Source organism: Pongo abelii, chromosome 13 (genome assembly GCF_028885655.2).
Source record: "Pongo abelii isolate AG06213 chromosome 13, NHGRI_mPonAbe1-v2.0_pri, whole genome shotgun sequence".
Taxonomy (NCBI): domain Eukaryota; kingdom Metazoa; phylum Chordata; class Mammalia; order Primates; family Hominidae; genus Pongo; species Pongo abelii.
The window spans coordinates 126454877-126468831 of NC_071998.2; the positions used below are offsets into that span (position 1 = coordinate 126454877).

A 13955-nucleotide genomic window follows, 5' to 3' on the forward strand; every position below is an offset into this window, starting at 1 on the left:
CGCAATCTGGCCCACCCCACTATGCAGAGCAGGAAAACCACCCCACAAACCCACGCTGGCCACATTGAGATCTGTGAGCAGGAAGCAGTCACCTCGCTGCTGTAGAGGGCAACCCCAGGGCTGGACTGCTCTGTCTGTATCTAACACCCCCCAGGACTGGACTGCTCTGTACCTAACGCCCCCCAGGACTGGACTGCTCTGCCTGTACCTTACACCCCCCAGGGCTGGACTGCTCTGTCTGTATCTAACGCCACATGTGCGTGCCTCTTGACTTCTGTTTTTGTATCACCTTCCTTTGTCGTAGGGAGCACTAGTCGAGTTATCGCTTTTCTAGGTACCACGGATCTGGGGCTCCTGGAAGCCCCGGCTGTTTGCTTTGCACAGCGCAGCGAGGGTGTGGGTTTGCAAAGCTGTCGCGGTGCTGATGGATGCTTTTGATCATTAGGCATCTATTTTCTGCTTGATGACTGGATCGCCCTCCAGGAAAAGAGGCTCTGGTGGTGGGTAGAGTGAGGGGAGAAGAAGCCCCAGGAGAAGGGATCCCTGGCAAGGGGGTGGGGGAGATGGGTGATGGGTGCTGGGGCTGGCAGAGGAGCCACCGGGGGTCTGCTCAGAGCACCCTCGGCCACAGCCATTCCAAGCCATATGCTCAGCACAGCCTCCAACTCCCAGCATGCTAAGTGACATGTCCCCAGGTCCTGCCATTGATCTAGGCCAGCCGTGGTTTGTTTGTTTTGATCTTTTCCAATCTCCCATTCAGTTTTGATCACACACACAGGAGCCCAATAACTCGCTCCAAAAAAAAGAAAAAGAAATCAATGTTGGCTTCAGTGCAGGCTGCCATGGAGGGCATTGTAAGACGGGTGTAGCCAAGGGCAGAGGGGAGAGGTTCAATGGGGCTGCCTAGTAGAGAGCCCGGCTCAGGGGGACCTGCAGAATCTCTGTGTTCATGTGACCACAAGAGGGACGGTCCTGAGCCAGCTTGCAGGGCCTTGCTAAGCTGTCAGAATAAGGTTAGTTTGGGATGCCTTTGCATCAGGCCTTTCTGGATTCATTTATTAAGCACTGACTGTATGCCCGGCCTGTGCTGAGCACTGAGAACCCCCAAGTTCTTCTCAGCAGGGAGCCACCCCTGCGCTTCCCAGGGCACCGGGCCCCAGAGCCCCTCCTTTCCTTCCCGCCTGTCCCATTGCCTCAGTGTTGGAGGAGGGAAGGGCTGTGTGGAGGTTGGCCAGCTCTCAACCTGATGCATGAATGCCCTGCCAGGCTGTGTTTCTGCCCACTGGGAGACCACATGAGTTCTGGGACCCCTTCCCCAGCTCGGAGGCTCCTGGCCTGCTCTGACCATGGGCTGCCTTCCAGAGCCCAACATCTGCTTACTCCTTTCTGACCCGCTTCCTATAAAAGTCTCAGGTCAGCTCACATCAGACACCAGACACCAAAAAGGGGGCCAGCGCTACTCCCACCACCCCAGTAAGTTCATGTTTGAAGGGGTGATATAATTAGGAAAACGCCGTCATTTACAAACAGCAGCGAGCTTAGCTGAGTGTTTCAAAGTCCTTTCCCATCATCTGAACAGCATCAAGGCCATCTAGATATTTTATAAGGATCCTACAGAATCTTTTTTTCCAGAAGGTGGAAATATCCAAAATGCATAAAACCGTGTGGGTGCAGGCAGTGGTCAGCCCACCGCCAGTGGTGCAATAAACATCAATGTCCCTTCAAATCACTTCTCAGTGTGAGGAGGGACGTTCCCAGGACCGAGAATCGTTGTCTGTTCTCCTTCAGCCTTCACTCCCCAAGTGGAGCCTCCGGCAGAAACTGCCAGCATCCCCCCCCACCTCTTTCCCACCACCCATTCAGCTACAGCCCCCTTTAGAGCGTCTTTTCCAGCGGCCCAGGCTCCCTGATGTTAGCAACTCTGTCAGGAGGACATGTGACAGACGCTCGCCAAACCAAAGGGAAGTGCCAATGCGGGCCCAAGTCCCTACGCCAAGGCCCTTTAAATAGCATCCGCTTGCCACTTCCCGGGGGCTGTATCAGAGGCGTTTGGGACGGCGGTGCCAGATCCGTGCCCATCGTCCAGCTGTACCCTGAACCGAGAGGCCCTTTTCACTGGGAAGCTGATGAAAGTAATCGGGACAGTTAGGAAAATCCCACGTTCTCAGTAAACTGCACCACATGTGGCTGAAATGCGGTCCAGAGGTTCAGACAGCCAGTTTTTCTTATATGGGAAGCTGTGTCGGGCCTCAGTTTCGGAGAAGCCTGGTCCCCTGAAAGCATGGTATTTATAAATGCATTGTGTGTTTGTGAGAAGGAAGAACCCACCCGTTGCTTTATCTTTTCCGGCAAAGAAACCCTCAGGGGTTGGGGAGGGGATTTGGGCAGGAACTTGGGGCCTTCCAGCCTGTGTCGTCGAATTAGAGTGAGGCTGTGCTTGGGGCAGGGTGGCCTCGCTCACCGTCTGGCCACAGGCTCTCAGGGACTGTCGTGCATGGCCCATTGAACTAGAGAAGGATGATCAGTATGCAGAGACCCCCACGACTCCCAGGAGGCCTGAGTCCAGCCGTTGACCCCCTGCTCTTCCTAGATCTCAGGGCTGGGAATCTGACCTTTCCTGCCTGTGCTGAGGGTGAGTGTGTTGCAGAGCTGTTGGGGACATCAGATGTCACCAGTGAGCTCCTGTGTGGGGTCCCTGTGGGTGGTTCGGAGCTGCTCCACACGAGTCTGCATCTCTCTGTTGCCCCTGCCAGCTCTGTGACCTTTGGGACATTCTTTTTTTTTTTTTTTTTTTTTGAGACGGAGTCTTGCTCTGTCGCCAGACTGGAGTGCAGTGGTGCAATCTCAGCTCACTGCAACCTCCGCCTCCTGAATTGAAGCAATTCCCAGGCCTCAGCCTCCCGAGTAGCTGGGATTACAGGCGCACACCACCACTTCCGGCTAATTTTGTGTGTGTGTTTTAGTAGAGACAGGGTTTCACCACATTGGCCAGGATGATCTCCATCTCCTGACCTCATGATCCACCTACATCGGCCTCCCAAAGTGCTGGGATTACAGGCGTGAGCCACCGCGCCCAGCCAGGATATTCTTAACCTTCTGTTCCTCGGGGTCATGATCAGAAAGGGCACACCTGCACAGGGGGCTCTCAGCATATGCGGTGGCAGCAGCACCAATGGCTCTAATATACCAGGTTTCAGCCCATGGCACACAGCAGCCCGTCCAGCTGTGAATGAAGAGCAGTTAGGTCAGGGAGGGACATGCACTGGCCGCTGATCTGCCAAGAGGGCTCCATGGAAAGACGGCACCAGGGGCCACCTGCCCTGTGGGGTTCTCAGTTGGGAGAGGCACCTGCAGAAGAGTCTCTGGTCTCTGCTGTCTAAGGTCCCTGTTCCCTCCAGGCTGCACTGGCCTTCTGTTCCCAGAATGTTCTCTCTGGTCTCCCCTTCCTATGCCTGGAGAACCCCAAGATTCTTCCAGCACGAGGATTTTTGCATGGAACCATGGCCCCTCGTGAGGTCAGAAGCTTTGGGAGGACAGGGCCTGTGTCCCCAGCACCTGGAAAATACGAGACGAATGGTGGCCCTTGGTGGAGCTTGGGGCCCAGCCTTGGGTCTCTGTGTAGCCAAGACCTGGGGCAGGATGGCCAGCCAGCCATGCACACCTGCTTTCAAGCACCTCTCTCCCAGTCAGGGGGTGACCCGTCCACCCAGTCCGCACAGGGCCACTCTTGGACGGGTGTCTCCTGGGCCACTGTGGATGCCTCGACACTGGGAGAGCTCAGCAGCAGGGGCTCGTGTGGACACCGTGGTGTCCTGGGAGGACGGTGGCATGAGAGCTTGCCTTCTGCAGGGGCACAGACAGGGGCCACCACATGGGGCTGCCAAGTGAGATTGGGACAGGGTCCCTGAGGGGGAGAAGGAAGGGGGATGAGAAGAGACCATGACAGGAGGGAAAAGGGCATTGCTGGGGGCATCCAGCCAGGGATGAGCAGGTTCGGGGAGCCGCTGTCTCCTTCATAGATGGAAGCCGCTTTGTGGGGTGGGGGAGGGCAGCCTTGGGAACCTGGGTGGAAGCAAGCTGTGTCGGGGTCAGGGCAGGCTTTGAATGTGCTGTGTGCAAGATCCAGACCAGCGTGCACGCTTCGTAATGCACAGAGCAGGTGGCAGCCGGCACAGCCGGCCATATGACCCTGAGAGAGGCCTTCCTTTTCTCTGGGCCTCTCTGAAGTGGGGATTTGGGGACGGGGTCCGTAAGCCTCTGTGATTCTGTGGAGGGATGGGTGTCATGGCCTGTCTCGCTGCATCCTGGGCTAGTCTGAAGGCCAATCCCCCTGTGGTCTCGGTTTTCAGATGGGGTGACCCTACCACCACGTCCCCACAGGTGGTCTTATGGCCTTCTTCCTTTGGGTGGTGCCTGGGCCTGGTGAGCTCCAGCAGGCTCTAAGGGCTGTGTCTAGCTTACCCAGAACCACCAAGGCCACTCAAGTCCTGGGCTATAAATGATGTTAGCTGGCATTTATTGAACCACTACAGATGACAGGTCCTCACAGGACCTATTTTACAGCAGAGGGAACTGAGGCACAGAGAGGGGTGGAAACTCCCCAGGTCTCGCTGGAGACTGGCGGTGGCTGGCGGTGGAGGTGCTTCTTGGTGCCGCATTAACAGGAGTCCAGCCACGTGGACACCCCTCACTCTGTGGGATCCACAGAGCAGTGCCTGGGAGGCCAGAAAGCTTTGGCAGACCCACGGTGTACCCTGAGCTGAGTGGGGGTGCTGGGTCACAGGCAGTGAGGCCTCCCCTCCGGGCTCACGGTCAGGTGGGGGACACATGCCTGATGCCCCAGCACACGAGTATGGAAGCCCAAGAGGTGCCCTGTGGCTGCTGCAGGAGCTCCCACAGCCTGGGGGGCACCACAGGGGCTCACTGCCACCCAGTGCTGGAGGCTGGAAGCCCCAGACCAGGGCGCCTGCAGGGCTGTGCTCTGAAGATGCCAGGGGAGGACCCTCCTGCCTCTTCTCGTGGCTCCAAGTGTTCCTGGCTGTGGCTGCGTCACTCCGTTCTCTGCCTCCGTCTTCACAGGGCTCCTCCCTGTGTCTGTGTCCCCTCTTCTGTCTCTTACAAGGACACTTGCCACTTTAGGGCCCACCTTCATCCAGGATGAGCTCATCTTGAGATTCTTTTTTTGTTGTTGTTTTTGAGACAGGGTCTCACTCTGTTGCCCAGGCTGGAGTGCAGTGGTGTGATCTCAGCTCACTGCAAGCAATTCTCCTGCCTTAGCCTCCTGAGTAGCTGGGATTACAGGCAGGTGCCACCATGTCCGGCTAATTTTTATATTTTTAGTAGAGATGAGGTTTCACTGTGTTGGCCAGGTCTGGAACTCCTGACCTCGTGATCCGCCTGCCTCGGCCTCCAAAAATGCTGGGATTACAAGCGTGAGCCCCCACGCCCAGCTGAGATTCTTAATCCTATCTGCAAAGACCTTTTTCCCAAATAAGGTCCCATTTGCAGGTCCCAGGATGTGGACCTATCTTCTGGGATCCACTATTCAGTCCACTACAAGAGTGGACACCTACCTGCCTAGGGGTACAGGGGTTTAGGAAATACCTCCCGAGGGAGTGAGTGTGGCCTGGGGCAGGCATGGGGATAGGGCGAAGGGGCGGCTTCCACAGGCACAGAGGCAAGAGATGGAAGCTCTAGGACGGAAGGATGTGACTGGGCAGCCTGGGGAGGGAGGGAGGGCTGGCTGGGCAGCAGTTTGGAGCTTGGGATCAGAAGGGTGTGTACAGGGGACTGGGTAAGGGACAGTCTGGACTGGCATTCTAGAAGGTTCACACAGGCCACACCAGAGCTGCAGAGGCCAGGAGGGAGCTGCCAGCACCACTGAGGAATGAGGCGGCGGGAACCAGGCCCCGGACACAGATTATTCCTGTGTGCATGGGGAACAGCCCTCTTTGCACGAGGCACAGTGTGGCCCCTGGGGCTGATGTCATCCAAGCCCCCCACCCACCCCTGCTCTATGGCAGGAAGGATGAGGAACAGCAAGCTTCTCCCTGCAAATGCGTCCACCCTATTTGGGACACTTTCCCCGCTGGAGCTCGACACACATAGATCCTTTCCTCAAGACCGCTAGGGCCAAAAAAGGTCAAGGGTGAATGTACTTCTTTGTAATTCAGCCCTGCTAGGAAAGAAATATCCTCTATTGTGGGAGCCTCCGAAATCTTCAGCCAGGGGTGCCATCTTCACCTCCCTACACATTCACCACTCAGGTCTGCAGCTTCAGGCCGAGCCTTCAATCCCACGTCCATATCCGGGTTGCATCCGTCGGAAGAGGGAGGAGGCCGGCGAAGCCTTACCTGGCCAGGCCCCACTTCCCCAGCACAGGGACGAGATTGCTTGCCCAAGGTCAGGCCTGGTGGGTGATGCGGGGACAGAGGGTTTGCCCTCCAGGTTCCCCTGGGGCCAGAAAGGATAAGTGGAAGGAGGGAAATGGGCCGTTTACCTGGCAGGTTCACGGCGTGGATGGCAGCGCGTCAGGGCTGGTGCTTTTCAGCCTCACCCACTGACATGTGGGACCGGATCATGCCTCGTTGCGGGGGGCTGTCAGTGTGTGGGGATTGGTAGCAGCACCCCTGGCCTCTGCCCCTAGATGCCAGCAGCACTTTCCCCCCTTCCCAGTCAAGACAATCCAAACTGTTTCTAGGCATGTCCAGTGCCCCCAGGGCAGATCACCCCTGGCCAGAGCAGTGGTTTCAAGCTCAGGGTTTGGAGTCCCCTCCTGGCTCTGACCACTGGAAAGTCACCAAACCTCCCTGGCCTTCATTTTCTAGTCTAAAAATGGGGCGATCATGGCTCCCTGGGTGCACGGGCTCATGTGATAATTGAAGGCAAGAGATGATGAAGGCAAGAGATGATGCCAGCATCCGGCACAGTGAATGCCCTAAGTAAGGGCACACAAGTGACCTGGCATTCAGGCAGCCTGGTTCCACTCTTGGCCTTTTGCTGGGTGCCCTTGGGTCTTTTTGGAAAGAATGATAGGTCCTGTCCGGAGGCGCAAGTGCTCAATCTCCCTAAAAGCTGGCACTGTATTTGGGGCCGCCTCCCCAGAGAGGAAGCTAGCAGGCATTGATGGGATTTGATCTGAGCCTTGGGACTTGGAGAAAGGAGAAGAAAAAGGCCTTTCAGATGAGAAGGTTGAGGGAATGAACTCAGAGGAGGGGGTCTACTGTGAAGCATGGGGCTCCTTATCCCAAGGCCTTTGGAGTTCCGCGTGCCTGTCTTTGCATGGGTGCCTTCCCATTGGTAACTGGATCTCAGCCTCGAAGGAGTTTTTACTCCACAGAAACTGGCAAACGCTCAGAGCGGCCTCCCCTGAACCCTGCCTGAGCCTGAGCACCATGTGCCGATTCTCCCTCCCACCCCCAATTACATCTTCAGAGTGCGGTGTACTGTGTCTGATTTGCTGGTGTACTGGAAGAGAAGGTGATTTAAAAATCCTTAGCAACTTGATGCTGGTGTCTCCCCGTTCTGCCCATGGGAAGGAGGCTCTGGACCCAGGGTACAGGAGTGAGTCACCCTGGGTCCCCGTGATCAAGGGCTTGTTTGTGGGGGTGATGTGTGAACACAGTCAAAGGTGTTCTGTGTGCTGTGATGGCAGGGGTGGTTCCCCTCCAGGCAGGTCAGGAGAGGGCTTGAGGAGGAATGTTATTAGATGTGAGTTTCAGAAACAGTGAGCTCCCTGTCTGATGAGATAGTCAAGCAAAGAAGGGGCAAGAGGGCAGCTTTGTGGCAGTGTCATTAAGGGGGTTTCAGCGCACTGCCCCGTTCCCTCCAATACCCCTCCCGGTTCTAACCTGTGACCCACATCATTGAGGTTTGGTCTGTGGGAAGCTAAGGATAATAGCCTCAAATGAGGCCCAGCTGAAAAAAAAAAAAAAAATCTCATTAAAAACAAAAAGTGCATCTGCCTGTAAGTATCTGAATGGATGTCTTCAGAAGAAGGTTATAATTTTTTTTTAATTTTTAGCGCATGTGTAATGCCAAGTCTGAAAGTTCCCTCATCCTTAGTCTCCTGCAGCTCCAGAGCCCTCGACGGATAAAGCAGCTGTCTCACTGCCAGACAGATGCATGCAGAGCGGCACCAGCCTGCCAGACTCCCTCTGCCTAACTGAGTTGCTTTCTAATTTGCTCCCACATTGGTTGAAAATGACTAAAGCATTTTGCGCAAAGTCCAGACAGTTCTCAAGTCAACTGGCATTTCATCAGAAATCTCTTCTTCTGTAACCCCAAACTTGGGCCATTACTGGGTTTGCTATCTTGGTTGATTTCGACAACCAGAGCCGTCTTCAAAGCCCATATTCTTCTCGGAGAGGCACTTTCCCTGGATTAGGGGTGACAATGAGTGATTACACTCACAGCATCCCAAATGCCAAATTAATGACATTCCGCCCTGCAGACAGGATGACTCAGTCCGTGCTGCAGTGATGGCCTGGTGAGAGGAGAGGCCTCAAGCATGATGTCTCGTTGGGATATGGGAGCTGGCCCTTCCCGGTGACTTTGAGAGTTGATCCTCACTGCAGACAAGAGCTGCCCGGGGCTGTGAGCGTTTGCCCTCGGCTAGGCCAGGCGGCTGTGCCCCTTCGAAGGCCCCCTTCAGCTCTGGGTTCTGTACTGAAGGAGCTCCTTTCTTGCACACATATGTATGACCCCCACTATGGGCCAGGCCCCTGGCTGGGGGTACGGCAGTGAACAGATAGGTGCAGCTGCTGCCCCACAACCTGGTGTCATCCCAAGCAAGCAGAGGACAGGATTGGGGCGAATGGCTGCACATATACGCCTGTGTGCTCCCATCCCACCTTCCCGCTAGATTCTTTCTTCAAATTGGGCCTGTGTGTCCCATCCCACCTTCCCACTAGATCCTTTCTTCAAACTGTGTGTTCCCATCCCACCTTCCCGCTAGACCCTTTCTTCAAACTGGGCCATCCTTTCTCTGATAGCACAATAGCTGTGTCTCCTTTTGAGGAGTGTGCTGGGTTTGGAGGGAGGACGTGGCACCCTTTGGTCATGACTACTGTTTCCTGGCTCTTTCAGCTCCTTCTCCTGAGGCCCAGGAAATTCCAAGTCGGGGAACAGCTTCCCACCCAAGGAACAGCTTTCCACACAAGCCTGTTCCGCCCCACTTTGGAAGTGCTCACCGGGTCTTTGGAAGTGCTCACTGGGTCTTTGGAGTGCTCACTGGGTCTTTAGAAATGCTCACAGGGTCTTTGTAGTACTCACTGGGTCTTTGGAGTGCTCACCGCATCTTTGGAGTGCTCACCGGATCTTTGGAGTGCTCACCGGATCTTTGGAAGTGCTCACTGGGTCTTTAGAAGTGCTCACCAGGTCTTTGGAAGTGCTCACCATGTCTTTGGAAGTGCTTGCTGGGTCTTTGGAGTGCTTGCTGGGTCTTTAGAAATGCTCACTGGGTCTTTGGAGTGCTCACCAGATCTTTGGAGTGCTCACCGGATCTTTGGAAGTGCTCACTGGGTCTTTGGAAGTGCTCACCGGGTCTTTGGAAGTGCTCGCCGGGTCTTTGGAGTGCTCGCTGGGTCTTTAGAAATGCTCACTGGGTCTTTAGAAATGCTCACTGGGTCTTTGGAGTACTCACTGGGTCTTTGGAGTGCTCACCACATCTTTGGAGTGCTCACCGGATCTTTGGAGTGCTCACCGGATCTTTGGAAGTGCTCACTAGGTCTTTGGAAGTGCTCGCTGGGTCTTTGGAGTGCTCACTGGGTCTTTGGAGTGCTCACTGGGTCTTTGGAGTGCTCACTGGGTCTTTGGAAGTGTTTACTGGGTCTTTGGAGTACTCGCTGGGTCTTTGGAGTGCTTGCTGGGTCTTTGGAGTGCTCGCTGGGTCTTTAGAGTACTTGCTGGATCTTTGGAAGTGCTTACTGGCTCTTTGGAGTACTCACTGGATCTTTGGAAGTGCTCACTGGGTCTTTGGAAGTGCTCACTGTGTCTTTGGAGTACTTACTGGATCTTTGGAAGTGCTTACTGTATCTTTGGAGTACTCACTGGGTCTTTGGAGTGCTCACTGGGTCTTTGGAAGTGCTCGCTGGGTCTTTGGAAGTGCTCACTGGGTCTTTGGAAGTGCTCACTGGGTCTTTGGAAGTGCTCACTGGTCTTTGGAAGTGCTCACTGGGTCTTTGGAGTGCTCACTGGGTCTTTGGAAGTGCTCACTGGTCTTTGGAAGTGCTCACTGGTCTTTGGAAGTGCTCACCGGGTCTTTGGAAGTGCTCACTGGGTCTTTGGAGTGCTCACTGGGTCTTTGGAGTGCTCACCGGGTCTTTGGAAGTGCTCACTGGTCTTTGGAAGTGCTCACTGGGTCTTTGGAGTGCTCACTGGGTCTTTGAAAGTGCTCACTGGTCTTTGGAAGTGCTCGCTGGGTCTTTGGAGTACTCACTGGGTCTTTGGAAGTGCTCACTGGTCTTTGGAAGTGCTCACTGGGTCTTTGGAGTGCTCACTGGGTCTTTGAAAGTGCTCACTGGTCTTTGGAAGTGCTTGCTGGGTCTTTGGAGTGCTCACTGGGTCTTTGGAAGTGCTCACCAGGTCTTTGGAAGTGCTCACCAGGTCTTTGGAAGTGCTCACCGGGTCTTTGGAAGTGCTCACCGGGTCTTTGGAAGTGCTCGCTGGGTCTTTGGAAGTGCTCGCTGGGTCTTTGGCGTACTCACCGTGTCTTTGGAGTGCTCACCATGTCTTTGGAGTGCTCACCATATCTTTGGAGTGCTCACCGTATCTTTGGAGTGCTCACCATGTCTTTGGAGTGCTCACCATGTCTTTGGAGTGCTCACTGGGTCTTTGGAGTGCTCGCTGGGTCTTTGGAAGTGCTCACCATGTCTTTGGAGTGCTCACCATGTCTTTGGAGTGCTCGCCGGGTCTTTGGAGTGCTCACTGGGTCTTTGGAAGTGCTCACTGGGTCTTTGGAGTACTCACTGGATCTTTGGAAGTGCTCACCGTGTCTTTGGAAGTGCTCACTGGGTCTTTGGAAGTGCTCACCACCGGGTCTGCTCTCTCCACAGGTGTGGTACATGGATGGCTATCACAACAACCGCTTCGTACGTGAGTACAAGTCCATGGTTGACTTCATGAACACGGACAATTTCACCTCCCACCGTCTCCCCCACCCCTGGTCAGGCACGGGGCAGGTGGTCTACAACGGGTCTATCTACTTCAACAAGTTCCAGAGCCACATCATCATCAGGTTTGACCTGAAGACAGAGACCATCCTCAAGACCCGCAGCCTGGACTATGCCGGTTACAACAACATGTACCACTACGCCTGGGGTGGCCACTCGGACATCGACCTCATGGTGGACGAGAGCGGGCTGTGGGCCGTGTACGCCACCAACCAGAACGCTGGCAACATCGTGGTCAGTAGGCTGGACCCCGTGTCCCTGCAGACCCTGCAGACCTGGAACACGAGCTACCCCAAGCGCAGCGCCGGGGAGGCCTTCATCATCTGCGGCACGTTGTACGTCACCAACGGCTACTCAGGGGGCACCAAGGTCCACTACGCGTACCAGACCAATGCCTCGACCTATGAATACATCGACATCCCCTTCCAGAACAAATACTCCCACATCTCCATGCTAGACTACAACCCCAAGGACCGGGCCCTGTACGCCTGGAACAACGGCCACCAGATCCTCTACAACGTGACCCTCTTCCACGTCATCCGCTCCGACGAGTTGTAGCTCCCTCCTCCTGGAAGCCAAGGGCCCACGTCCTCACCACAAGGAAACTCCTGTGAAACCGCTGCCAAAAAGATACCAATAACACTAACAATACCAATCTTGAAAAATCATCAGCAGTGCGGATCCTGACATCGAGGGATGGCATTACCTCCGTGTTTCTCCCTTTCGAGCCGGCGGGCCACAGACGTCGGAAGAAACTCCCGTATTTGCAGCTGGAACTGCAGCCCGCGGCGCCCCGGTTTTCCTCTCCGCCCTGTCCCTCTCTGGTCGAACAACATACTAAAGAGGCAAGGCAATGACTGTTGGCCAGTTCTCACCGGGGAAAAACCCACTGTTAGGATGGCATGAACATTTCCTTAGATCGTGGTCAGCTCCGAGGGATGTGGCATCCAGGCTCTTTGAGAGCCGTGGGCCACACCCAGCCGTAGGCTAGTGTAACTCGCATCCCATCGCAATGCCGTTTCTTGACTGTGTTGCTGTCTCCTAGATTAACTGTGCTGAGACTCCACGTAGCTCCTGGACCTGTGTCTAGTACATACTGAAGCGATGGTCAGAGTGTGTAGAGTGAAGTTGCTGTGCCCACGTTTGAACTCGCGTACCCCGTAGATATATTGTGCAACGTTCTTCTGTTATTCCCTTGAGGTGGTAACTTCGTATGTTCAGTTTATGCAATGATTGTTGTAAATGCAATGCCGTAGTTTGGATTAATAAGTGGATGGTTTTTGTTTCTAAAAAGAAAAAAAAAAATCAGTGTTCACCCTTATAGAGACATAGTCAAGTTCATGTTGATAATAATCAAAGGAATTACTCTCTTCTTGTTAAATTAGCTAAATCATGTAACCGCAGATAGGAAGGGCTCGCCTGGGGAAACTCTGGTTTCCGATGGGACAGGAAAGTCATACGGGCAACAGTGTGCGGAAAGTACATTTTTTAAGTAAAAAACAAAGGCAAACTTTGTACTATCCAGTTATCTAAGGAACAATAAAAACATTAGGAGATCTTTTTGCTTCACTTGTCATTTCTGAGAGTTTTAAAAATGACCAAGACATCCAGGTCCTTGCAGACGGATTCCTGGGTTTGAGTGGCCTTTTGAGAAAGGGAAATAAATCCTTTCTTTCGGAAGAGGGGACAGACAGGTCCCTGTTGGATCTCCAACCTCCCATCCCCACAACCTGGAGAAGCAGCTTAGAATCTACCCCCCACCCCTTAGGTGACTCTGGGGCGCTACTCCAACTTGGGGCTGTGCACCAGGGACACCACCCACACCCCATCTCCACCCTGCTCTCCCTCCAGACACCGCTGGAGGGGGCCTGGGGCAGCACCCACTTTAGACAGCCCTGGCATGGTCGGCAGAGACCCTGCTGAGGAAAAGTTCACTCATCTAGGGCTGCAGCAGGCCCTGGAGGTGAGTGACAACCCTCTCTGGGACCCGTATCTCCCCAGGCCTTGGAGACCGTGGCCAGATGTGTGCAGCCCTTGGCAACCCTGAGGGGCCCAGGGCGTCACATGGGCTAGATCCTGGGAGCCTCATGAGGCCCCTGCCACTCAGCAGGCCCTGAGGTCTCTGCAGGACAGGCCACAACTCAAAGTCCGGAGTCTTTGTGGAATGTACCGGCACTTCCTGCCAGCCAGAGAAGGAAGAATGTCAGAGTAACTCCCTCACAACATTCCTGGCACCAACTTGGCAGAAGAGGGCTGCTTGTCTGGGTCCCCAGGTATAGTGTGAGGTTGGGAGCCACACTGCTCTCACCTGTCCTCTGCTTGGGGGCAGCTGGCACCCCCAGCAACATGGATGGCAGGGCAGTGATGTGGGGCATTGGGGAAAGCCGGGCAACCCTGTGAGCCTGGCCCAGTGGCACCTGCTCAAACCGGTGAGTGGATGAGCTTCCAGCATTTCCGTCATTTGTCCTGGAAAGACAGCCAGCTGGGCGGTACCCAGGTGGAATTGTGGATGGCACTTAGTCAGACGAAGCTGATGTCTGTAGTACCCGGTGGAACCGAGTCCAAGAATGTCTGAGAAGGTGCGACACCAGCTCCTGAAACCACACGGAAGTTGGGGCTGCTGAAAGAGTGAACTGGTCAGGGAGGGAGGCAGCTGGGGACATTTGGGGACCATGTCTGTCTCCCTTGTTACTTGGCCCTGGACAACAGTTAGGAAGATACGGGATGACAAATAGGGCACAGGTGAGCCCTAACCCACTGGGTGGGAAGGGAAGGAGAAGCCAG

At 54.8% G+C, this 13955-nt stretch overlaps 1 protein-coding gene across 1 annotated transcript in view; it reads left to right on the plus strand.

Moving 5' to 3' along the window:
* Nucleotides 1–12731, plus strand: part of OLFM1 (olfactomedin 1) — a 34899-nt gene extending 22168 nt beyond the window's left edge. The window contains exon 6 of the mRNA XM_024252503.3: nt 11055–12731. Within this exon, the coding sequence (XP_024108271.1) occupies nt 11055–11729 (675 nt within the window). The 3' untranslated portion in view covers nt 11730–12731. The remainder of the gene's footprint in view (nt 1–11054) is intronic.
* Nucleotides 12732–13955: the final 1224 nt, after the last annotated feature.